This window comes from Notolepis coatsorum (genome assembly GCF_963971535.1).
Source record: "Notolepis coatsorum genome assembly, chromosome: 10".
NCBI lineage: Eukaryota > Metazoa > Chordata > Actinopteri > Aulopiformes > Paralepididae > Notolepis > Notolepis coatsorum.
In genome coordinates, this window is record NC_140174.1 from 37,059,045 (window position 1) to 37,083,435 (window position 24,391).

General features: G+C 42.9%; 1 protein-coding gene across 2 annotated transcripts in view; it reads right to left on the bottom strand.

The window, feature by feature from the left end:
• The window catches only part of adamts14 (ADAM metallopeptidase with thrombospondin type 1 motif, 14), a 238,764-nt gene that overhangs the window by 74,088 nt on the left and 140,285 nt on the right, over window positions 1-24,391 (bottom strand). For both annotated transcript variants that reach the window (XM_084323888.1, XM_084323887.1), the window contains exons 10-13: window positions 22,985-23,098; window positions 14,857-15,005; window positions 12,525-12,697; window positions 11,385-11,518 (exon numbers count right to left, since the gene is read on the bottom strand). In XM_084323888.1, the coding sequence (XP_084180014.1) occupies window positions 11,385-11,518; window positions 12,525-12,697; window positions 14,857-15,005; window positions 22,985-23,098 (570 nt within the window). The remainder of the gene's footprint in view (window positions 1-11,384; window positions 11,519-12,524; window positions 12,698-14,856; window positions 15,006-22,984; window positions 23,099-24,391) is intronic.

Genomic DNA, 24,391 nt, shown 5'->3' on the forward strand with positions numbered 1-24,391 from the left:
AAGTCTCTTAGTTAGTTTCTCGGCGACGTAGGCGGGATCTTCCCGTTGGCTGGGTCCCGTATAGATTGGTCGGGGAGGGGAAGGTGCCCTCGACCCGTGTCGTGATGATCTCCGGGAGCTCCGGGTGGAGGAGTGGGGAGTCGCCCTCTGGAGCACTTGCTCCATCATCTGCGCCTGCAGACGGTCTCTTTCCGCCTCGCGCTGTGCATTGGCGCGGTCTCGCTGGATGGTTTCTTCAGCCTGGAGGCGCCTCTCTTCCAGTCTGATGGTCATCGCGGCGTCAGCCTGGAGGCGACTCTCTTCCAGTCGGATGTGTTCGCGCTCGCTCTGTTGTTGCGCTTGGAGACGTTCTCTTTCCACTGCAGAATGTTCGCGCTCACTCTGTTGTTGCGCTTGGAGACGTTCTCTTTCCACTGCAGAATGTTCGCGCTCACTCTGTTGTTGCGCTTGGAGACGGTCGCGCTCAACCTGGATGCGGTCTCTTTCGGTTGAAGCTGTCAGCGTGGCGATCAGGGCTTGCGCTAGTCTCTGGTCGGCCTCGCTTGGGGATGACGCTGATGAGGGTGATCTGGAGTTGACAGGACTTGGCGTTGACCTGTTCTCTTTACGCGCTCCGAGGTCCATCTCGAGGGCGCTGCTTCTTATCTTCTCCCGCGCTCCGAGGTCCATCTCGGAGACGCGGTACTCTTTTCTTTGGTGCGCGCCGAGGTCCATCTCGGGTGCGCGCTCTTTATCCTCTTGCGCTCCGAGGTCCATCTCGGTGGCGCTGTCGTCTTTGGGCATAGTCACGTCATGTCCCGCTTGTCCCCCCGTGAGCTAAGTCAGTTTCGTTTGAACCCGCTGGGGTCTCTACTAGTGGGGCCGACAAGTCGATAGGGTTGGGCATGCTTAAACTATTAGTTTTATCCGTGCTTAACGTCTTTTTAGATAAGCTAGGAGGTAAAACGACAGCGTAGTCCTCCAATTGTGGAGGGGGTTGACGTTGGCGCCTAGGGCGCGCTAGTTTGGGAGAGCCGTTTGGAGAGTGTCCGCCGCTGGCCATATTACTATTAATATGATTTGTATTACTGATACCCTCCGGCTCGAAGGACCAATTGTAACTGAGGGGTTACAAAACCCTGACTGTATTAAAGATTGTGATAGATTAAACCACTACTACATATTATTATTATTACTTGCCAGACAGTACAGTTAATTATGGCAGACACTCAGAATAGACGGCACGGTGACAAGGAGATATCATTTACAGTATTTATTATTATGCAGAAGATACAACTGTTAATTACTGGGTCGCTCTTTTATGGCGAATGATATTAGAAAGTCAGAGAGTAGCAAAGTCAGTGGGAATGAATAATTCCTAGGCTAGGTATACTAGACCAGACGCCGCCTGGCGTGGGATGGCAATATAGGGGGGCAAAACGAGGGTACAGCTGGAGACTGGTAATATCCTCCCAGAGTTGTAAGCTCCAGAGGAAGGAAGAATGTACGGATACTCAGGCTGTTCACTTGAAGAAAAAGGGGGTTCTCATACGGATCCGGTCTTTATAATCCAAGTGCTCGGCAGCAAGGTAATAGCTGTAATCCAATGCCCGATAGCAATGATGATAGCCAGCCAGCTTCGTCCACGAAGCTAGCCCATGGTCGAATCTTCAGGGTAGTTAAATCCAAACGACAGTGGGTATTAACGATGCTCTTCTCCACGGTACTACGTTTCCACAATCACTATAATCCAACCAATAATGGTTCTACAATATCGCCGCGGTAGGTTCCAATGCGCACATGTCCAATAGTTCTGCTACTAGGCCCACCTCGTGTGCTGGCACTAATTACTTTAAGTCCACACACACTTGCTAAGGTTCACGCTAGTTACTAAACGAACGAACTGCTTGTTAATGCTGCACACCGAACAAACTGCTGTAATACGATTCACACTAAATGACGACTCTTTACTTCACATTAAGTTAGGTTGAACTTGACTCTGCTATACGCTAGGTTCAACTACTGCTGTTGCATTACTCCGGACGAACTTCACGTTACTGCATTAGGTTGCTAGACGAACTTCTTACTTCACACACGAACGCCGAACTGCTACTGTTTGCGCCTTCCACAATATATATACTTAGAGGGCTTTCTAGTGCGCAGCCGAAGCTCTTGTCTGGGATCAATGCGCTGGCCCCAGGCATGTCCCAACTTGTCCAGAATCGTCTTTGAACTTGTCTCAGGGGCGCGATTCTAGGCGCCGCCGACGTCAAGGGCATTATCCAATGAGGAAAGCGAATAATGCTATGATTCAAACGGGGGCTTAAAGGGATATAGCTTATATATAGGGCTGCAACGATTAATCGACATAATCGACGACGTCGATTATAAAAAATCGTCGACGAGAAATTGTTGCGTCGATTAGTCATAAAAAAAAAAAAAAAAAACTTAATTAAATTTTTTTTTTTTTTTTTTTTTTTTGTGCACTACCTATCTTTGTGAGAGTGGCTTCTCAGGGTTCCAGACAACATCATAACATGATGATCCCATAGCAAATTTTGGACATTGAAAACATTGTTCCCCTGCAGGAGATGATGATCAGACTAGACACACAATACATTACACACGCACTCCTCTCACTCACACACAGCGATCAGAGTAAGACACACACATACACACTCCTCTCACTCACACACAGCGATCAGAGTAAGACACACACACATTCACACTCCTCTCTCTCACACACAGCGATCAGAGTAAGACACACACACATTCACACTCCTCTCACTCACACACAGCGATCAGAGTAAGACACACACACATACACAAATTACACAGTACACACCTCTCACTCACACAGCGATCAGAGTAAGACACACACACAAATTACACAGTACACACACTCCTCTCACTCACACAGCGATCAGAGTAAGACACACACACATACACACACACACGGACTCCTCTCACACACAGCAAACAAAAGTTATTTAAAGTACACTTCCACTTTAATTTGTATTATTTAATTTATTTATCTTGTTATGAGTGATTGCTGTATTGTTCTTCAAATACATTTTCATTTAAAGTGGCTTAAAGATCCAAATTCAAATGTTTCATGAGTCATTATTTTAATTTGCTATGGGATCATCATGTTATGATGTTGTTGTTTGGTCCTGACAAGAGTCTCAAAGTCTGGGGTGATGGTAGACAAGCAACTCTGAGGTCATGCTCAATGTCCAATATGTTCCTCTGCTCTGTCTTCAGCTGGACCAGAGCTGAGAAGCCACTTTCACAAAGATAGGTAATAAAAAAAAAAAAAAAAAAAAAAAAAAATTGTTGTTGTTTACATTGGTTTTCGATTAGTCGACTAATCGAAAAAATAATCGGCAGATTAGTCGACTACCAAATTAGTCATTAGTTGCAGCCCTACTTATATATATAAATAATATACAAGTTATATAAAACAATAAAACGTAGATTCTCAATGTTAATCTGGCCCTTCAGAACATAATGATTAAATGAAACATGTCATATCACATTGGACATTACAAACATAAGTCTACCCATAATATAATTATAACTCTGCATGATAGCATGTACAATAATATATTGTATATACCATATATATTTATATTTACAGTATATATATATAGTATTTATCTGTCTGAATATACCTGCATATAATCCCTTTTATATCCCTATTTATATACCATTTTCATTCAATCAATCACTGTGCAGATTGATTGATTGAATGAAAGTTTTATTAACAGATTGCAGAATGGGTACAATACAGTACGGCTCAATACACACAAGTGTTAAGGGGATGCAGACAAGAGAAAGACTTTCGTCTTGTTTACATCAGGGTCCCCCATTTTCAATTCATAATGCATTGTAAGTAAGGGTGCAACTTGCTCCGTGCAATCCATTCTTTGTGGATTTAGCCCACGTTCTCATAGTGATTCCTTCATGTTAACGCTACAGGCCTCCTTGGAATTAATTACTTAATCATAATTAAAATAAATATGACAATATTTGTACGATAAGAAATTACGCATTTGATGTCGAAAAAATAAATAATATGGATTCATCTGATCACAGGGCAGCTGGATTAACCATATCTGAACCAGCTATTTTGGACAAATGTATAATTACTTTAATTACTCAGATATTCAAACACAATTATGCAATTATTGTGAAATGATTGAAAATAATAATTATTTAATGCCTTCTGTGGAATTTGTATTTCTTATTTGTTACACGTCTGTTTTAATGATTAATTATATACATTTGAAAGAATGCAGGTCAACATGCAATATATCCCATTGATTGGTATACAATGGGACAGACCTTTGTTTGATATAGCTATAAACCTGCATTCCTTCGAATATATCATTAATCAATTACATTTATATTGAAATACACTATATAGCCTATACACCTACACTGAAATGACAGTGGATAAATAAATAAATAAATAAGAACTAAAGCTAATCACATGGAAATAGACTGCATTAATATTCCATAACAAGTCTTGTGTGCGCCAGTATGGCCTACGTGTCTAATGAACAGTATAGGCTTAATATATTCTAGTTACTTGTTTCATTAGGATTTAGTAGATACTATATATATACTCTGCCTCTGCCCTATACGTACAGTATAAGTACAGACTGTACCTATACTGTACGTAGGGCAGAGCATATACAGTAGTATCTACTAAATCCTAATGCAACAAGTCATTAATGGAATAATAAGCCTATACTGCGTTTATTCATTACGCCGTAGGCTACAGTATACTGCGCGCGCGCGCGTGTGTGTGTGTGTGCGCGCGCTGCGGCAGGTGTACCATGAGCTGTACTATATATGATGACAATACATTAATCTAATCTCATTTCGATGGGTCGCGCAAGACTCGCAAGGCACTTCCGCATCCATTTCCAAACAGCTGCGTCATTACTTTGCCTTATAAAGAGCTCTGGAGGCGTTGTTTTGTATGCAAATAATCTGAACGGGGACGCGCTTTCGCGTTTGAGACATAATGCCATTCCCCAAGCAGATATCAGATCATATCACAGGTGCGACCGTTTGAGCCACTTAAGACATATTACCAGCACGTTGGGGACTCAGAGTGAACTTGTCATTGATTCTGTCTCAGTCTGTTCCAAGATAAGTCTTCCAAGAGAACTCTTTGGAAAATTTTGGGGAATGAGACCCAATGACAAGTTCACTCTGAGGCCATGTTTAGACGGAGAGAGTCTCAACAGAAACCGCAGAAGTCGTCTTGCGGTCTCACTTTTAATTTTACGTTTAGACTAGTGTTTTGGGAGGGAATTATTTGTGCAGACGAGGCTGTAAAAGTGTAGTCGACTCGAGACGACGGAGCCCCGCTACACTGCCTCTGTTTCGCAGACTGTGTGCTGTGAAGACCCGCCCTACTCTGTCTCTGATTCGCAGACTGTGGGTGGGGGAATGTGATTGGACCAAAGCAGAGTCACTCACAGACAGTGGCTCCAGTCACTAGATGTGATAGCCGCTGGACTGATTCTTGTGTATTAAAAAGTACTGCCAATGTGGTGAACTCCGTGGATAGAATCAGACATGCTTGTTCGCTTTGTTTACGCTTCTAGGCTACTGGCCCATGCCTGTGATGTATGCAGTACGCGACAAGAGCCTTGAGAACCCTTTCGTCATAGTTTTATGCGGTTTGACTGTTCAGATGATAGCGCGAAGGTGTATCGTTTCTAGGATTTCCACCCAGGAAGGTGGTTTAACTTTTTTGCGGATTCTCCCCGCAAAAACGCTGTTGCCGTATGAACAAAAGGCACACCCGGAAAAAAAATATTCCGGATTCACCCGCGAGCCTTTCCGTCTAAACATGGCCTGAGTCCTCAAGTTCAAGTTTCAAGTTCAAGTTTCTTTATTAGTTGTCATACAGAAGTACAGAATACTTTTATACAAAATGCTTCTTTCTGTTTCGCTCCAGAGACTGTGCTAGGCAAAAATAGATAATAAAATAAGTATAGCAAGTATAAAATAGAAGTCAAGTACGTAGACAAACATTTTCAGTATATACATATATACAATGCTCTATGTAGAGTAGAAGTAACTGAGTTACCATACAATATACTATACAGTGCAAAGCAGAAGTGGGATGAGGTACAATTTAGGTACAATATAATTTACAGTAAGGTGTAATGAGGTATGGGTTGTAGTGCAAATTCTTTACAGATAAATATAAAGTGTGCTTAGGTGTACTAAAGTGGTTAAAGTGGGTGCTGCAGTGAGTTGTATGTTTAAAGTGAGTGTGTGCGTGTGGATGTGTGTGCTGTGACTCGTGAGTGCATTTGATGGTTGTTACATAGTGTTTGTGAGGATTGGTTCATTCCCCGCCACACGCTCCGCTCCTTTAAGGTACTGTGTTGATTGATGCATTCCCCACCACACGCTCCGCTCCTTTAAGGTGCTGTGTTGATTGGTGCATTCCCCGCCACACGCTTTTGGAGCAAGTATCAATTCCAGCGCGCACCTGTCATAGTTTTTGATTAGCGCCCCAGAGGCTTTTTATACTGGGACTTCCCTTCAATCAATGTCGGGGTCGTTTTGGAATACAACTGCTTTTGCCTGCTTTTTCCCCGTTGCTGTGCCTCGTCTTCTTTCCCTCCAGGACTTTCTGTGGAGATCCGCTGATGAGAACCTTGTTCCCCGTTTGGAGCTGCGCCTCGTTTACCCGCTTTACGCGTTTGCGCTTGGGTGAGTTGGAACCAAACCCCTCTGGATTATTCTGTCTGTGTGTGTGACGAACACCGAAGATTATCATTTTTGCTTACACTGGACTCAGTTGAAGTGTGTGTTTTGAAGAGACACTGAAGATATCATTTCTGTTTGCACTAAACTCAGCTAACTTGTGTGTTGTGGAGAACACTGAAGATTGTTACTGTTCATTGGTTCTGGACACAGCTAAGGGAGGAGGGAACCACACTGCCTCTGTGTTTCGTTGGACTGTTATTGATAGCTCTCTCTCTCTCCGTTTTCCACCTCGAGTTAAAGCTGGGAGTATCTGCAGAGCCGCTACAACGTCAAATACCGATTCCCTACTGCTATCACCAGGAGGATCTGCAGAGCCGCAGAGAACTCTGCCGATGGCAGTCTCCCTTGTTGTTTCATAATTGTTACTTTACCCCTTTGTGACTCTGTAAATAAATACGCCCTAGTATTTGGCTAACTCTGAACTTCCTGTCTGTGCCGTGCGATTGAGGTCGGTTCAAACCCTAACAGTGTTATTGTTCGTTGAGCATCCTGATGGCCTGGGGATAGAAGCTTCTTCTGAGTCTCTCTGTGCTTGCCATGAGACTCCAGTATCGCTTGCCTGACCGCAGCAGTTCAAAGAGACAGTTGTTTGGGTGGCTCGAGTCTTTGATAATTCTCTTAGCCTTGGCCATGCACCGCTTGTTGTAAATGCCCTGGAGGGTGGGAAGCCCCCCTCCAATTGTGAGTTCGGCTGAGCGGGCCACTCTCTGTAGTCTGCTACGGTCTTGTGCGGTGCTATTCCCAAACCAGGAGGTGATATTGCCAGTCAGGATGCTCTCTATTGTGCATGAGTAGAAGTTATTAAGGATCTTCTGACTGACTTGGAACTTCCTTAGGCGTCTGAGGAAGTAGAGGCGTTGCCGTGCCTTCTTCACAACACTGTCGATGTGTGAGGTCCATGTCAAGTCCTCGGATATGTGGACTCCGAGGTACTTAAAACTGTTCACTCTCTCAACCGGTGCCCCGTCGATGCTGAGGGGGCTGTAGTCCCTGACCCCCGACCTCCTAAAGTCCACAATCATCTCCTTTGTTTTGCTGACGTTCAGGGAGAGGCTGTTCTCTTGACACCATCCCGCTAGAACCTTGACCTCCTCCAGGTAGGCCCTCTCGTCGTTTGCAGAGATCAGGCCCACCACTACTGTGTCGTCAGCAAACACGCTGGTAATATGTCTTAAGTGGCTCAAACGATCACAGCTGTGATATCTGCGTTGGGGAATGGCATATGTCTCAAACGCGAACGCGCGTCCCCGCTCAGGTCATTTGCATACAAAACAACGCCTCCAGAGCAACTAATGATGCAGCCGTGTGAAAATGGACGCGGAAGCGCTTTGCGAGTCTTGCTGCGACCCATCAAAATTAGATTAGATTAATGTATTGGCATCATATATAGTACAGCTCGTGGTACACCTGCCGCAGCGCGCGCACACACACACTGGCGTCACATTAGAAAGTATCACTGCGTTGCGTGAAATCACTGACTGAGCCCAGAGAGGAGTGGTTCGGCAAAAAATTGTTCAGAGTATATTTGCTTAGAAAACGTAATTGTCTAATTCAATTATTTTTTATTTCTCCACGTGGTAAATACACAGGTCACAACATGTTTACAGGAACGTTTTGGAGTTGTATTTGGAGTGTATTTCGTGACTGTAGGGGACTGTAGGGAACTTCAGGGTAAAGGACTGCCCCACTTCCAGTGATGAAGCTAAGCTACGCTAACGGTGTGGCTGTTCCCTAAGCCTACTGCACGCACAGAGAAGAAAAGGGTATGTATCTTCTTGTCTAACTCCAGGGAAGATGGCAAATAAGCGAATTTCCCAAAATGTTGGCGTTTTCCTTTAAATGGGCAGAAATCTGCCTAAGAGGAAATTTTTTGTCGTAAATCCGTTCGGGAATGAGACCCATTGCCTTGTTTGAGATGATTCATACACTGACAACACACTGATTCATACTAGGCTTGGGCGGTATAACTTTTTTCATACCGTTATACCTTGATTACAAAATACCCCGGTGTACGGTATTGAACGGTATGACTTTCATTTTCATCAGCGGGGGGGGGCAACCCGTGTTACCAAGTAAACAAATCGCGGAGATGGCCAGTTAGCCCGCAGCATCCGAGTGCTACTATCATTAGCTCTCAGAATGGTAGCCACTAGACAGAAGCCCGCAGCATCCTAGTAATACTAACGTTAACTCTCAGAATGGTTTATTTGCTTGCTCCACCAGTCCACAACAACACACACACTCTAACTTACCACAACGCTTTACGGTATTTTCACAGCACTGTCGCAACATTACCGTAAAGCGTGACCACCGTTGTGATACACATACACAACAGTTAGCTCTCAGAACAGCCAGTTAGCCCGCAGCACCAGGCAGCAACGGTAAGCGTGTCTCGACTCTCATTTAATTTCCAGTGAAGCGGGGTTTCCCCTCCTCCTCCTGTGTATAGACAACCAGCTCTGCGGCTCGCTGCCTCGCTCCACTAGTGACTCGAGGACTGGTCTCGCCCTCTGCTGGCGTGTGTGTGCAGTGCACTACAACCAACCACTGTTAAAACTCTGTTTCACTGTAATATAAACTGAAATGGATCTGTGATTTGGACGGTATTGATTTTCAATACCGTCGGTATCTCTAAATACCCCGGTATACCGTAATAGTAATACCGTCATACCGCCCATGCCTAATTCATACACTGGTGTCTAACACAAATACTTTTTACATCCATGGGGAGTATCTAAACACAATGGACCTCATTCTTGAACATGTTCGTAAGTATCTATCTTTGTAAAAAGTTCATACTAACAAATTTACGGAAATCCTCCTCCGTATTCCTGAAAGCAAGAAAGCAATTTGCGACTGATCAAAATTAGATTAGATTAGATTAAAATGTATTGACATCATACAGCACAAGTACAATACAAGGAAAATAAGTTTGGCATCCAACCAGAGTATAAATGTAACAGTAAAGTGCAATTGTAACAATGCACAGGTGGTTAAAGGCTTCATTTCGGAGCAAATAAATAAATAAGAACTCCAATCCAATCGCACGGATATAGCTATAGTGGAATAGACTCTATTCATATTCCATATATTGTTGGTTTTATTTATTTCTATTGCTTAGTGCACGCATCGAGACAGTGGAGAAACGGCTTGGTGAGCGCACACACACACACGCACGCACACACACACACACACACACACACACACACACACACACACACACACACATACACACACACATACACTCACGTATGCAACAGTACAATTCTATTAATCTAATGACTTGTTTTATTAAGAGACTGCTGATATGCGCGCTGATATGCCGTTACTCCACTGGCTCTTACGATGTGCACACTAAGCAATATAAATAAATAAAACCAACAATAAATAATATCATAGAGAACAAGACGGTATATGGCATATTAATGCAGCCTATTCCACTGTACAGTAGCTATATCTGCGATGATTGGGTGTAGTTCTTATTTATTTATTTTCGGACATGGTCCGTTGAGTCATGACTATAAATGTAAAATGTTAATGATACAAATATTGTCGTATTTATTATCATTATATATCCCCAAGGACTTCTCCCAAATAAAGCCGTTAAAAACGTTGGTGCACACCAATACATCCAGACATAGTCACAATGATAGATATTGGTATCCCAAAGGCATCACAACAAATATTACACTGGTCAGCCAGATGGTGGCGCTATAATAAGAGGTCAAAATACATAACTTTGAAAAGCCATAACTTGTAGACTGTAAGTCTGATTGACACAAGACTTTGTACACATATCCACCTATCCTTATTCTAAAAATATTCTAGAAATGCCTGCTAGCATAACATACATTTTCGGAAAAAGCTTTCCACTGCGTCTGTGTGTTGTTTGGCAACCATTCTGTTAAATGCCTGAAGAACTACATTGATTGGCGAAAGAAGGATTTTGTTATCGATAAATGATGTTGCTGTGTGTTTATTTTATGAAACCTTGCCAGATATTAATATTGCCATACATGGTGACCGTTTTATAAAAGCAATAGCTCATTTCAGGCCGTGGTATATGGTTATTATATCACAGCTAAGGGGTGTAGTTCGGCCCAACGTGAAGCGGATATAATAACCATATACCACGGTTAGATATATCATCATGTTTTTCATTTCTGGAATATATGCTTTTTTGTGAGATAACATTCACTAATCAAGTTCTATAGCCTGAAGGGAAAATAAAGTCATTATAATGAATAAATGAATAATAAATGAATAATATATGTGAATATATAATATAATAAAGTAATTATTTTGTGTCAAAGATCACCATTCTGTCTATGTCACGAACAGGCATCTCTCTGTTTTTAGAAGTGAGTGGTCACCAATCAAAACGGTTGAGAACCACTGAAATAAAATATACCCAATGTCCCATTGACTTTGGTATGCATGTGTGTGTGCATGTGTGCACGTTAATGTGGTGTGTGTGTGTGTGTGTGTGTGTGTGTGTGTGTGTGTGTGTGTGTGTGTGTGTGTGTGTGTGTGTGTGTGTGTGTGTGTGTGTGTGTGTGTGTGTGTGTGTGTGTGTGTGTGTGTGTGTAATAGACACATACCAGACATTCCCCTCGGGCACACACACTGAAGGGGTCTGTGTAGCTGCAGCGCGTCCCATCATGCATCACCTGGTTCATAAACACCACCTCACCCGTCTCCTTGGACTGACAGCTCAGCTCACACTTGTGGGCCTCTGAAACACACACACACACACACACACACACACACACACACACACACACACACACACACACACACACACACACACACACACACACACACACACACACAATTTTAAATACTTAATTTGAAGCCAAAGATCATACATCACACAGATACACTACATAGGATTAAAATCATAACAGAGGTTCGATGTGCTTTTGAGGACATCTCATGCGTACAGAAAATATTGTATAAATAAAACACACTTCCCAGCTAAGCATTGCAGCGGAGATCAAACAGAATCTTGCTACTGTAGCTGCAAGGTTAATTGATATATATTATTATGGCTAATTATAGTATGGTAAGGCTAATTATGTTATGTATGTCAGTGGTGGTGAAGGAGACAATTTCCACCCTACATTGTGGGGAGCGCTTTGAGTGTCAAGAAAAGCGCTATATAAATGTAATGAATTATTATTATTATTAATTGGCAAATTTGTCCAATGAGGCTTGTTCCATATACTGTACAGTACAGGTCAAATGGACAACATACTGTTTCTCAAGGATAAGCACTTCTCTGTCCCTCACACAGACGCACACGCGCATGCACACACACACACACACACACACACACACACACACACACACACACACACACACACACACACACACACACACACACACACACACACACACACACACACACACACACACACACACACACACACACACACACACACACACACACACACACACACACACACACACACACACACACACACACACACACACACACACACACACACACGCAGACCTCAGCTCAGACTGACTGTCTCTCAGTTGTCTGATAAAGACATTACCGGGACACAGAGGACGGATCCTTGGGGGCACGTCCACTATCTCCCACATCCATGCGAGCCTGGGTTGACTCCGCTCTCTGCAAATGTCATCTCTCTGCTTCCTGCCTCGCATGGAACCTTTAAGTGATACCTTTGAAAGGGGAGCCAGCGCGGCCTCTGCTCTCCCTACTATCTTACCATCTGGGTGCTCGTACGGCAGCCAGGTGTGCTTGGTGTTCTTGTGGTATTTGTTGCTCCGCCGGACACACTGCTGGGCGCGGAAGTCCTCGTAGGGACCGGCGCACTCCTCTGTGTTGCAAATCTGATAGTCGAACGCAGAGCCGGGACACTCGCGACCACCGTAGGCGGGCCTGCGTGGAGGTGGAGAGAACGCCGTGGTGAGTTACATCCAGTAGAGGCTCCGCTGCTTCTTGTGAAAGTCTCACTTGAGTTCAAGAGCACGACGGTGGTACAAAATCATACCGAACAAACTCATGATATGATAGACAGAACGTTTTCGACCCTCTGGCCTTTGTCCAACATATCTATTTTGGGAATATATATATATATCATTGGGTGCAATCCCATCTCTTCATGTAATACAGTGTAATAATTTGATACCGCACTGAACTTTCTGAGCACAGTAACCATCCTACGACATTTCTTTGTTCTTTAAGATGATCCAAGCGCGTAGTCTTCAGTCAGCATCCAGATCTACTGACATCGTGGCCTCAAAAGGCCATGATTGGATTGTCTCTTGATGTACAAGAAAGAATTTCACAAGGATGCATAGTGACATAGAGTTAATATTTTACTACATGAATAGTCAATTGCCTGCTTGCGACCATGTGTCGTGGATGTGTTACATTCACATGGTGGTGTGGGTGTAGTGCTTAATTGATGTTCACAGAGTGTCGTGATTGTCTTGTAATTAACACCTGGGGTTTTTTGTGATCAAACACAGGTGTGGTGACGAGAGGCTCCATTCAGACCGGGAGCATCGTCATCTCGCTCACCCTGCTTGCTTTTTGTCCATGTTCATTTTAGCTTTTTGTCCATGTTCATTTTTGCTTTTTGTCCATGCTCATTTTTGCATGAACCAAGGAGGCTGGTGTGACCAGTTCTCCACCTCTGTTATTTAGATAGGATATTAAACAAATATTGTTATTTTTGCTAAAAACGTTGTCCGACTCCATGTGTCCACCACGTTGCAACCAAGACCTATGGGGAAACGAGCCATCTCAGCCTGACTGTTGAGGCCTTAGGGCAAACACATCCAGGCTTGGTTGTAACACACAGTGTGTACATCATTTGCGAGCTGTGCTTCTACTTGATCAAAGACAGCCATCGATCAAAGGCCTGTTCTCCTCTGAGCCTTTAAATCTGCAGCCATCCCCTGAAGATGGATGTTGATGTGCACAAGGATCACATAAACCACTTGACCTACAGAATAGTGTTGTGTGCAATTGTGGCAGAGTAGCCCTGCTGAATAAGTCCAGAATAAGCCTAATGTCGCCCCTGGCCATCTGGGGTTCCCCCCCCGCCCCCCCTCCCCCCTCTGGCTTCCTGTGCAGGAGTCGCAGGTTCAAATCCAGGTGTGATGCTTTAGCTGGCCTGACCCAGGGCTATAGTCAAGAGCAATTCTAAAGGGCTGTCAGGACCAAGTCTGGACAGAGTTCTGAGCTAATTCTGAATACTATTATAAACCAAGACTGAAATAGGCAATACATGACAGTGTACATGTCACACTGAAGGATTTTCAAAAGATTCTCAGCATTCCATTGGCAAGGCCAAAACTAAAGCCACAACAGACACACTGGCTGCTGACTGCTCAGTAGCTTTGGCGTCACGCAATACACTGGAGCCACTCCAGCAGGCAAATGCCACTCAAACAAGGACACTCGGTGTCACAGATGCAAAAGGCGTCTTGGTTAAATTGAACTGGTCTTAACACATAGTGCCATGCCTGTGAGCTTCCACCAGGGGCATAGTGGCTAACTGTGAGTGAGTGAGTGAGTGAGTGAGTGAGTGAGTGAGTGAGTGAGTGAGTGAGTGAGTGAGTGAGTGAGTGAGTGAGTGAGTGAGTGAGAGTGAGTGAGTGAGTGAGTGAGTGAGTGAGTGAGTGAGTGAGTGAGTGAGTGAGTGAGTGAGTGAGTGAGTGAGTGAGTGAGTGAGTGAGTGCCAGTCTATGAGGTGCTTTGCTTTTTAAAAAGCATTTTTTTTCTCTTTCATTTGCCTGTATAGTTGTCAACCATATGTCTCTCCATTGGTAGGTAACTGGCTATTAATCTAGCAAACTGGAGACTGGACTCAAGCTACAGTATAGTCAAATTGTAGTATTCCTGTGTGTCTGTGTTTTTTTTTGTTGCACACTCCAATTACTGTAGAAAAACTGTCTATAATGTGTAAGAAAAACACACAGGAATACCATAGATCACTACAGTATTTCTGTGGTAAATGTCACGAAAACCTGACAGGAATTACAAATAACTCCTCTTATGAGTTACTGTAGCCCTGCCCCTGAACTCACGCAGGGTTGTTGCACTGTCTGCTGCGGGAGCGCACTCCTCCTCCACAGGTCCTGGAGCAGGAGCCACTCTTTGACCAGATGCCCCAGCTTCCGTCGTGGCCCTGTGGCTCCTGGCTCGACCTCCAGATGCAGTGGCCCTTGAAACACCACTGAAATATCAAGTGTGAGAGAAAAGAGAGAGATAGAGGGGGGAAGGGAGATAGAGAGAGAGGGGGGAGGGATGAAGAGAGAGAGAGGGAGGGAGAGAGAAAGAGAGAGAGAGAGAGAGGGGGGGGGGGTGGAGGGAGGGAGGGAGAGAGGGAGAGAGAGGGGGAGATAGAGAGAAAGAGGGAGAGAGAGATAGAGAGAGAGATAGATGGGGGGGGAGAGAGAGAGGGAGAGAGAGATGAGAGAGGGGGGAGAGAGAGAAAGAGAGAGAGAACGAGAGAGAGGGAGTATGAGTATGAGGCAGTTTAGGTTTCTCTATGACAACACGTGAAACACAAATTCACTCATAATTCATAATTATTATTAATTTACATATATATATATTTTCTTTTTAATTATTATTATTATTATTTTTTTATTAGAAAAGTTTTCCTCTGTAAAGAAAATGCCAGTGAATTATTTTTTTCTTCAAAAATTGACAGCTCTGAGCAGGCCTGCACTGCAGTAATGACTGCAGTAATATTCGTGCAGAATAACTTCACAGGTTGACCCAATGTTAAATAAATAATAAATAATAGCCAATCAAAATAGGCTATTAACTTCATCTAAGCACGGTCTGTGCAGTTAAACTCTTGCCATTGAATGGAGGATTGAATGATTGACAACCCTTGACATCCAATACACGGAGGTTGAATGATTGGCAGCCTTGCAAATCCAATCAGAGTATGGCTCCTACGACTGCAGCTCTGTAGCTACACGGCTGTTTCTCCCCTCCTCACGGGATTGATTGATTGAAAATTTTATTAACAGAGCACTGAGAGCAGCCACGTTCGAAACCTCTATATTAGTGTATCTAACATTTAGCACTTTAATAGCGAGACATTTACTGAGGACCAGCACAACACACATGTGGATATTATGATTTAACAAGTCTATCTGTCCAGGAGGATGACAACATTATTGCAGGTACTGTAAGCATAAGCAGGCAGCCTAGCAGTTTCTAGCTTGGATGCTAATAACTACTAACGTTATCACGCTAGCTTGGATGTAATGTATCACGTTGGCTGCTGGCTGCTAATGCAGCCTGCGGATAATATTTGCATGTGCACAGTGTTAGTGATGCTGGCTAAATGAATGAACGTTGTGTCTGAATGTTAGTTGTAGTGTTTGTAAAACGAAAGCCTGCTTAGCCTTGATGCTAACGTTAGCTAACTGTTTAGAGAACAATACTTGTAGTAGACTTGATTAAGGGATTGAAACGTTGTTAACTTGGCTATGTCACATATAAACACAATGTAATGTATCACGTTGGCTGCTGGCTGCTAATGCAGCCTGCCGATAATATTTGCATGTGCACTGTGTTAGTGGTGAATAGGGATGTCCCGATCACGTTTTTTTGCTCCCGATCCGATCCCGATCATGTGATTTTGAGTATCTACCGATACCGATATTTCCCGATCCGATCAAAAAAAATTTTTTTTTTTTTTATTCAACAAACATGACCATGTTCACATCTTAAACTCATACTGAGGCCTTAGTTTTGGTTTTAAATTGCATATCATCATTAATTTATTTATTGTCACACAGAGCAGAAGAATTTTGCCAAAACAAACCAATAGTATCCAGCTGCAGAACAGCAGACCAGCCACACTCTCAGACCCAAACGCATTTCCTTTGATTTAATTATACATCAAATGATTTATGAAGTTAACTTTTCACCTGGATAACGTCAACATTCAGGGTGAATGTAATGTGAGAAATTGGGATAAAAAAAATTTAAATAAAAATTATTTGGGTCTGAGATTGTGGCTGGTCTGCCATTCTGCAGCTGGATACTATTGGTTTGTTTTGGCAAAATTCTTCTGCTCTGTGACAATAAATAAATGAATGATGATATGCAATTTAAAACCAAAACTAAGGCCTCAGTATGAGTTTAAGACGTGAACATGGTCATGTTTGTTGAATAAAAAAAAAAAAAGTAAAAAAAAAAAAAAAAAAAAAAAAAAAAACGTTTTTTTTTTTTTTTTTTTTGTTGATCCCGATCTTCGGAAAATCACGTGATCGGCCCCGATCCCGATCACGTGATCGGATCGGGACATCCCTAGTGGTGAATGAATGAATGAATGAATGTTGCCACTAGCTTGTGGCTAGGCTAGCGTACTTTGCTGATGCACGGCTGATCTAGTGCCTCTGTGGCTCTGCTGATTTGTCACGGTGAGATTCATGTGGTGGAACTTTGGTGTGCTCTTATGAATGAGAACTGCTATCTTGTCCGTTGTGTGTGGGTTTGTGTCTGAAACGACCGGTGGCTTGTGTGTGATGTGAGATGCAGAAGTAAACATTGCCAGGCATTGTAGTTCTCGGACCGCTTTCACCCACAGTTAAAGGAGACATGACATGCTGGTTTGATGAAATGTAGTGTAAATGAAATGAATAGTTTATGTATATTCAATAGTAGTATTGATAGTATATTAGTATGTATATTGATATTAATATTAATATTAATTAATTGATTGGTGTTGGTATTAATATTAATATATAGTGTATATTAATATTATGTTTTCATCTGTGTCCACTGACCACTGACACACAGTGGGGGATGTTTTAAAAATATAATTTAATATATAATATAATATAATAATTTGTGCTTCACCAAATTTGGTCACCAGCCTCCACTGGTATGAGGTATAGGGACAAGGCAATTGTGACATTGGGTTCTGTAGGAGAGAGGAGCCTGAGTGGTACATACCGATATGCAGGCACGTGCACACATAGAGCCCAAGGAGTGCTCGAGCACCTGCCCTTTTGTGCCTCATAAAAAAGTGCCCATTTAAAAAAAAAGAAAAAAAAAAATTGTCAGGATATAATCAAAATATTAGGTAAAGAGAGAGAGATGCCCCGTATTCCATTGCAGTTTGCACGGCCTCCTCAGCGTGCCTCTCCAGGGACCTATATATTTTATGCATAGCGTGGGTCGTGATGATGATGATGATGATGATGATAGTAACCGCTGTGGTGCATACAGTTGAATGCTGGTATTACACTCACTGAGGGACACGAAGAAGTCAAGTCCGATGGGATTTGGGAATCTCAAATACAAATCGGGATTGGAATAAAAAATGCATTTATATTAAACAATACAGAATATACAGCACTTCTTGGGGTCTGTAGGGTAAGCATTTATTCCCTCCCCCCTGAACATTTATGGAGATGTATGGGCCTTTTAAGTCAGTGATAAAAGTGTCTTTCAAGGATAAGTGAGCTCCTGCACTGATTATTATAATTCATTATTACATGGCGTTTTCACATTCGCCGAAATGCTTGCTTGTGATTGGTCAACAGCCCCCCGACTGCGGTCATTATTTTTCGATAATGACCGCAGATTTTTCAATAATGACCGCAGAGCGCAGCTGTTCGCAATCAAGCCCACTGACACACACTGTTTCAGTGCTGCCGGCGATGACAGGGGGCGGAGCAACGAGCGGAGCCTGAACACAGCGGAGCCAGAACAGAGGCTGCTGCTCACGATAATAATAATAATCACTTTATTTGGGCTGACAGAGCCACAGAACTGCGATTTGTCAAATGAATTAGGTATATTGTTAGTAAGTTAGCCATGTAATAAGCGGGATAATGTATAGCTTTACTCGGTCATTGTCGCAAAATAATTGACCTTCACTGACGTTTAAAACACCTCGCCGAAGCGGCTCGGTATTTTAAACTACGTGTCGGTCAATTATTTTGCGACAATGACCTCGTAGCTATACATTATCCCTTACATATTCAATATTTGATCACCAAAACCCCAAAAAGCATAAAAAGGGCCCCCCCCCCCCCCCCCCCGCGCCAAAAAAGGCCCCCCAAAAATTGGGCTTGCACTTGCTCACTTCGCACGCACACAGTCCTAGTTCCCTTTTCAGCCAGGGTAGATTTACCCAGGGTGATTTGCTGAGCATGTGTGCTCTTTTCAGCAATGCCCTGCATCACATTCATCGAGCCGGTCACACAAACCCGCTACTCTAAACTTAGGCCACCAGGCAGAAGGGGTGTAAAAAGTACCCAGAAATTATACTTAACCCATTCTTCGCCAGGCATTGTACCCTTCTTATACCATCCTCTGTCAGCTATATTTGTCTATGGAGATGTTCACCTTCTTTGCAGAGCTATAACTTTTTTAATTGTATTGCTAAATTGACATTACTATGGCCCATTCAACATCAATTATCTATCGTTCAGGGTGTAGGAACATTTTACTTTTTCATTCACACATTCATACTAAAATACTGTCTAGAGTATAAATATGTTTTTATCGTTTTCTGCTGTATTTCATAGAACGTGAGATATAGCCATTTATGCATATATTAGATCATCAAATGCAGTTTGATAGCGATTGACGCCAGATTAAAAATTTCAACTGTACATGATCCTAGACGTTATGACTTATCATCTGATGTTGACCGGAGGGGGGGGGGGGGGGGGGGGTCGTTTATAATTCCGTGGCCCACGTTACATCATTTATGTAGTATGGGTGATATATATATCAGAGCAGTTTGTATGGTTAATAATAATAAAACACGCTGAAACTCACCGCAGCTTCCTCTTACCGTTGGGTGATCAGCGTGGAGCAAAAAGATCGCTATTATGGGATGTTGATCTAGATGAACCATTTCCGGGTTGTATAATACTATATACGTCCAAATAATGTTGTTTATTGAGTTATGGCAACGGATCGATTATCCAGTGTGTCGAGATGGAGTCCCGGGAGCGATAGCGAGTGGCGGACGGAATAGGGGGGACACCAAGCACTTCCGGCCCCACTTCCGGTTTGGCAACTCGCCGATCGGCCACCAGGTGGCGGTATTGAAGTGCTGGAGAGTTTAGTGGAGATCTACAGCACCAGGCATGGCTCCGTGGGTGAAATGTGAATACCATGATGAAAATTTGAAATATTGATCTCGATGACGTCGTAATCCGTCATTGGCAGATTAAGCATGGCAAGGAATGACGTCTGAATCCGTCATTGGCGAAAGATGGGTTAAGTGAGTATGGGTACCATCTCAAAATCATACTCAAGTAAAAGTCAGAGTATCTGGCTAAAAACACACTTGAGTAAAAGTAAAAAAGTTTCTACTTTTAAATGTACTTAAGTACTAAAAAGTTTAAACTTTTTTTTTCCGGGGCAATGAAATGTTCCAATTCGTCCTCTTCATCACTTGTTCTATCCTTTGTGGCCATCTTCTGTAGCTTGTCACTTTGACTGTCTATTCTTCTGATAGCAGCTGTTTAATCAAAGATCCCGCTTTCTAGTCTTGCACAAGGACCAATCAGCATGGGTATGGGCAGGTTCATTTTACATTGATGGGGATTTGATTGGCTGTTTTTAAATAAAGTGTGGCCGCAGGATTAATAACGTTAACATTAGTTTGGCCAGAGAAACAAATATACTAATTCAAATGGTTGGACCTGCAAGAAATGTACTTTGTACGTCTGCATTTAAATGTAAGGAGTAAAAGGTATGTTTTTTTTTAGTATATAAACCTAATAATACTCGAGTAAAGTACAAATCCCCAAAAACAGTACCAGTATTGTAATGAAGTACAATTACTCAAGTACTTTACACCCCTGCCAGGCAGTAGGATAACATACATGATTCACCTTGTGTATCTAGGCAACAAGGACATCGCCAGCTTGTGGCTTTTGACTTTCCTCTCCCTATGAATATGTGATACAGTATCTAGAAACGTACATATCGAGGGCTTGTAAGTGAAACTTCAGGCAAAAATTTGTTTTATATATAATTTTAAAGCTCTTGATGAGCTCTATCAAATGGTAAAAGGATAAGTTCACTATAATTTAACTTTTTCAAATAAAGGCCGAAAACATTAAGGTGTAAGTGGGAACCTTTAATTGAGTTTGCCGTTTGTCTTTGCTCTTTTGAAATTCGGAAAATGTCACTTACGCCCCTTTTGCGCCAAACCCTCGATATTAGCTGCCGAGGTCAGTCAAGAATGCCCAGCACACAAGTAATTATGTGCATATAAATAAATCTATAAAATTGTTTACATTTATTATTTGGTTCGGGAATATTCTCAGAAGCAAATAAGTCTCTAGTATCTTCACCAAAAAGTTCAGCTACCAGAAATAAAGAGAAAACGGAGGTGAATTGATCATATTCACACGGCGGCCATTTTGCTCTTATGTCACGCTCAGGCCATGTGAATTATGTCCAATAGACGGGTTTCCTGTTTATAAACATACCACGTTCGAGCCAATCAGCAATTCCCACTGAATCACGTGACTGAGTTGCCTCCCTACCTGCGTTGAGCTGCAGCGCTAGAAAAGTACAATGGGGCTCTATGGAGAAACCATGGCACTCTAGGGTGGCCAAACGTCCCGATTTGTGCGGGACAGTCCCGCATTTCAGCCCTCTGTCCCGCATGCCGCAAGAGAAGAACATTGTCCCGCATTTCAATAAGTGTCCCGCAATTCAATAAACAATTATTATTATTATTATTAATAATTATTGTTTTTGTCCTCTCATTAATCCCCAAAACATGCACATGCCATCGTCTACCTCGAGAAGTGGTTCGATTTCTCCGATGAGAATTATCTGAAGGCACTTTCAGTCATGTGTCTAAACTGAGAAACGTCAGCTTCACTGACCTGTGCACGTCCCGGTCACGAATGCGTTCGTAGAGAGGTTGTTCTCCCTCATGACCGGCGCGTGGACGGCCCAGAGAAATAGATGCAGTGTGGAGCTCGTGAAGAGAGAAATACAAGTCAAAACTCATTTCTCTCTCACATGTTCAGCTTTTTATAAATATGCTCTTGGTCAGAAGGCTCTACTGGAAGCTGCACGGTCCAGTAATAAATATAGATTCCTCAAACACTAACTACCTGTACGTGCAGTATGGTGCTCTCCAAGGTGCTGAAACCTTGGAGGCGCATTTATAGTGTTTGGAGGCACAATGCGAAGGCACATTTCTAGTGTACAGCCATTTGCTTAGCCTACTGTTCCCCATAGGCAAATTTTTTAATAGTTGTTCCCTATTGTTCACTGCTGTTTTAATTTGTTTATGTATGTATTTCACTTATGCAGGATAACACTCTTTGTAGACCTACTCATGCTACTCATGTTATTATATTCATCCTAACATGTTAATTAAAGTTTAAAAAGAATCAAATGTATATATGAAAAGAAAGTATTAAAAGTATTAATTATCATTTGAATAATTGTACAATTTTGTCAGATTATCATTGAATGAAGAATGTTAACTTTGTAGTGTTCTGGACCGGTTTAGAATCAAGGAAGCCAGTGTAGACAATGTATGCACTTCAGTATCACATTACAAGAGAGATCACAGGGTACATAACATCTTAACTATAGCCATATTACTCGGGAACCTCTAGGAGTCAGTACCATCGCTGTCGGTAGGTTATTTAACAGCATGTTGGATTGCATGGTATGGTCTTCTATATAATTATGAGTATAATAAGCAATTAAGAACAACAATATTGTGTTTAATACATTAAATGCTTATATTTTTATCAAAATTATGAATACATTATGTAAACATGATTCTTGCATATGTATTCATTACTGTCCCGCAATTTCAACAAATGTCCCGCAAAATCGACATGCTGTCCTGCATTTGGATCATACGGATTTGGTCACCCTATGGCACTTCCCTGACTAAAAGTTGTTTCAAACGAAAACGGCTGGATCTCATTTTGGCTGTGAGTGTGAGTCTTTCACCTTTTACATATCTAGCTTTGGCATGAATTGATTGTTTAGATCGCTAGCATGGCTAACAAATGCAAATATATTGTAGTCTGCCCGTTGTTCTGACCAGGATTACGTTCCTTTTTTTGCCTCCTTGATGTGCGGCAGACACTGAGTCTGACGTGGACGAGATACCCGTCTATGGGAGAGGTCATGTTGTTGTTTGAATTCTGCCAACGGCGCATGAGGGCTTCCCACCTTCCCTGGCGCACACTCTGTCCCGTCCACTGGGGGCCCTTTCTTGGTTTTACAGAAGTACTGGTTGTCCGGATGGCTGCACCACAGCTGCTTGCAAGGATCGTAGGTTCGAAACTAGAAAATGGAGGAGAGAGATTTCAGGGTATGATTAGTTTTGTTGTTGTTGCCGTTGTTGTAGCTTAGGTGAAAAATTAACACGTTGACTGCCACGCTGTTTTCCCATCTTTGTACTTAGTGTGCCAGCGCTGTAAAGTAAAGGGATTTTCACTGTGCGTTGCGGTGTTTGCAGGGCTATATCTATATTCTATATTATAGCTATGGAGACAATACTATGGCTCATTTGACATTAAAACAAAGCGGGGCTCGCAACTCACTTGTTGTTCCAAGGTGTTTTAAGGGGTCATTTCTGATTATTTGATTGTCAGTAACAGCATTCGTATTGAACACTAAAAACGCTTATCAGCCCAAGGGTATAAAAGCATTGCAGGATCAAGCTAAAATTGACGTCAGATCGTCATTACCTGTGATCGGGAGTATTCCAAAAATAATATTCCAATTGTTTGATCGCCATCTGGTACATCCAATGTCCATTTGGTCCACGGCATAATCCACCACAACATATGGATCGGGGATATTTGACGCGCTTCAATGGAACCGGGAGAATGCAACTCCCTTCTCTTTGGTCTCCCCCACAAACTCCTCCATAAGCTCCAACTGGTCCAGAACGCTGCTGCCCGGATAATCACCAGAACCCCTGTCATCAGTCACATCACCCCCGTCCTACGCCAACTACACTGGTTACAAGATCCTCCTCCATACATTCAAGGCGCTGTTGGGGGTGAGTGAAGGGCGGAGGCGGTTGATGTTGCGAAGGTGGAAGTAGGCAGACCGGATGATGTTATTGATGTGGGAATGGAATGATAGGGTGCTATCGAGGACGACACCCAGACTCTTGACCTGGGGGGAAGGGGAAACCAAGGAGTTGTCTATGGTGAGGGTGAAACTGGGGTGCTTGGTGAGTGTGGACTTGGAGCCAATGAGGACTACCTCTGTTTTGTCACTGTTGAGTTTGAGGAAATTTGAGGTGAACCAGGATTTGATTTCCTGTAAACAGGCACAGAGGGAAGAGGGAGGGAGAGTGGAAGTGGGTTTGGAGGAAACATAGAGCTGGGTGTCGTCCGCGTAACAGTGGAAATTGATGCTGTATTTACGGAGAATCCGACCGAGTGGGAGGAGGTAGATGATGAAGAGGATAGGGCCAAGGACAGAGCCCTGGGGAACACCGGAGGAGAGGGGGGATGGATGGGATGTGAATGATTTTAGCTGAATGAACTGAGTACGGCCAGAGAGATATGAATGGAACCAGTCTAGGGATGTGTGGGAGATTCCAATGGAGGCTAGTCGGTT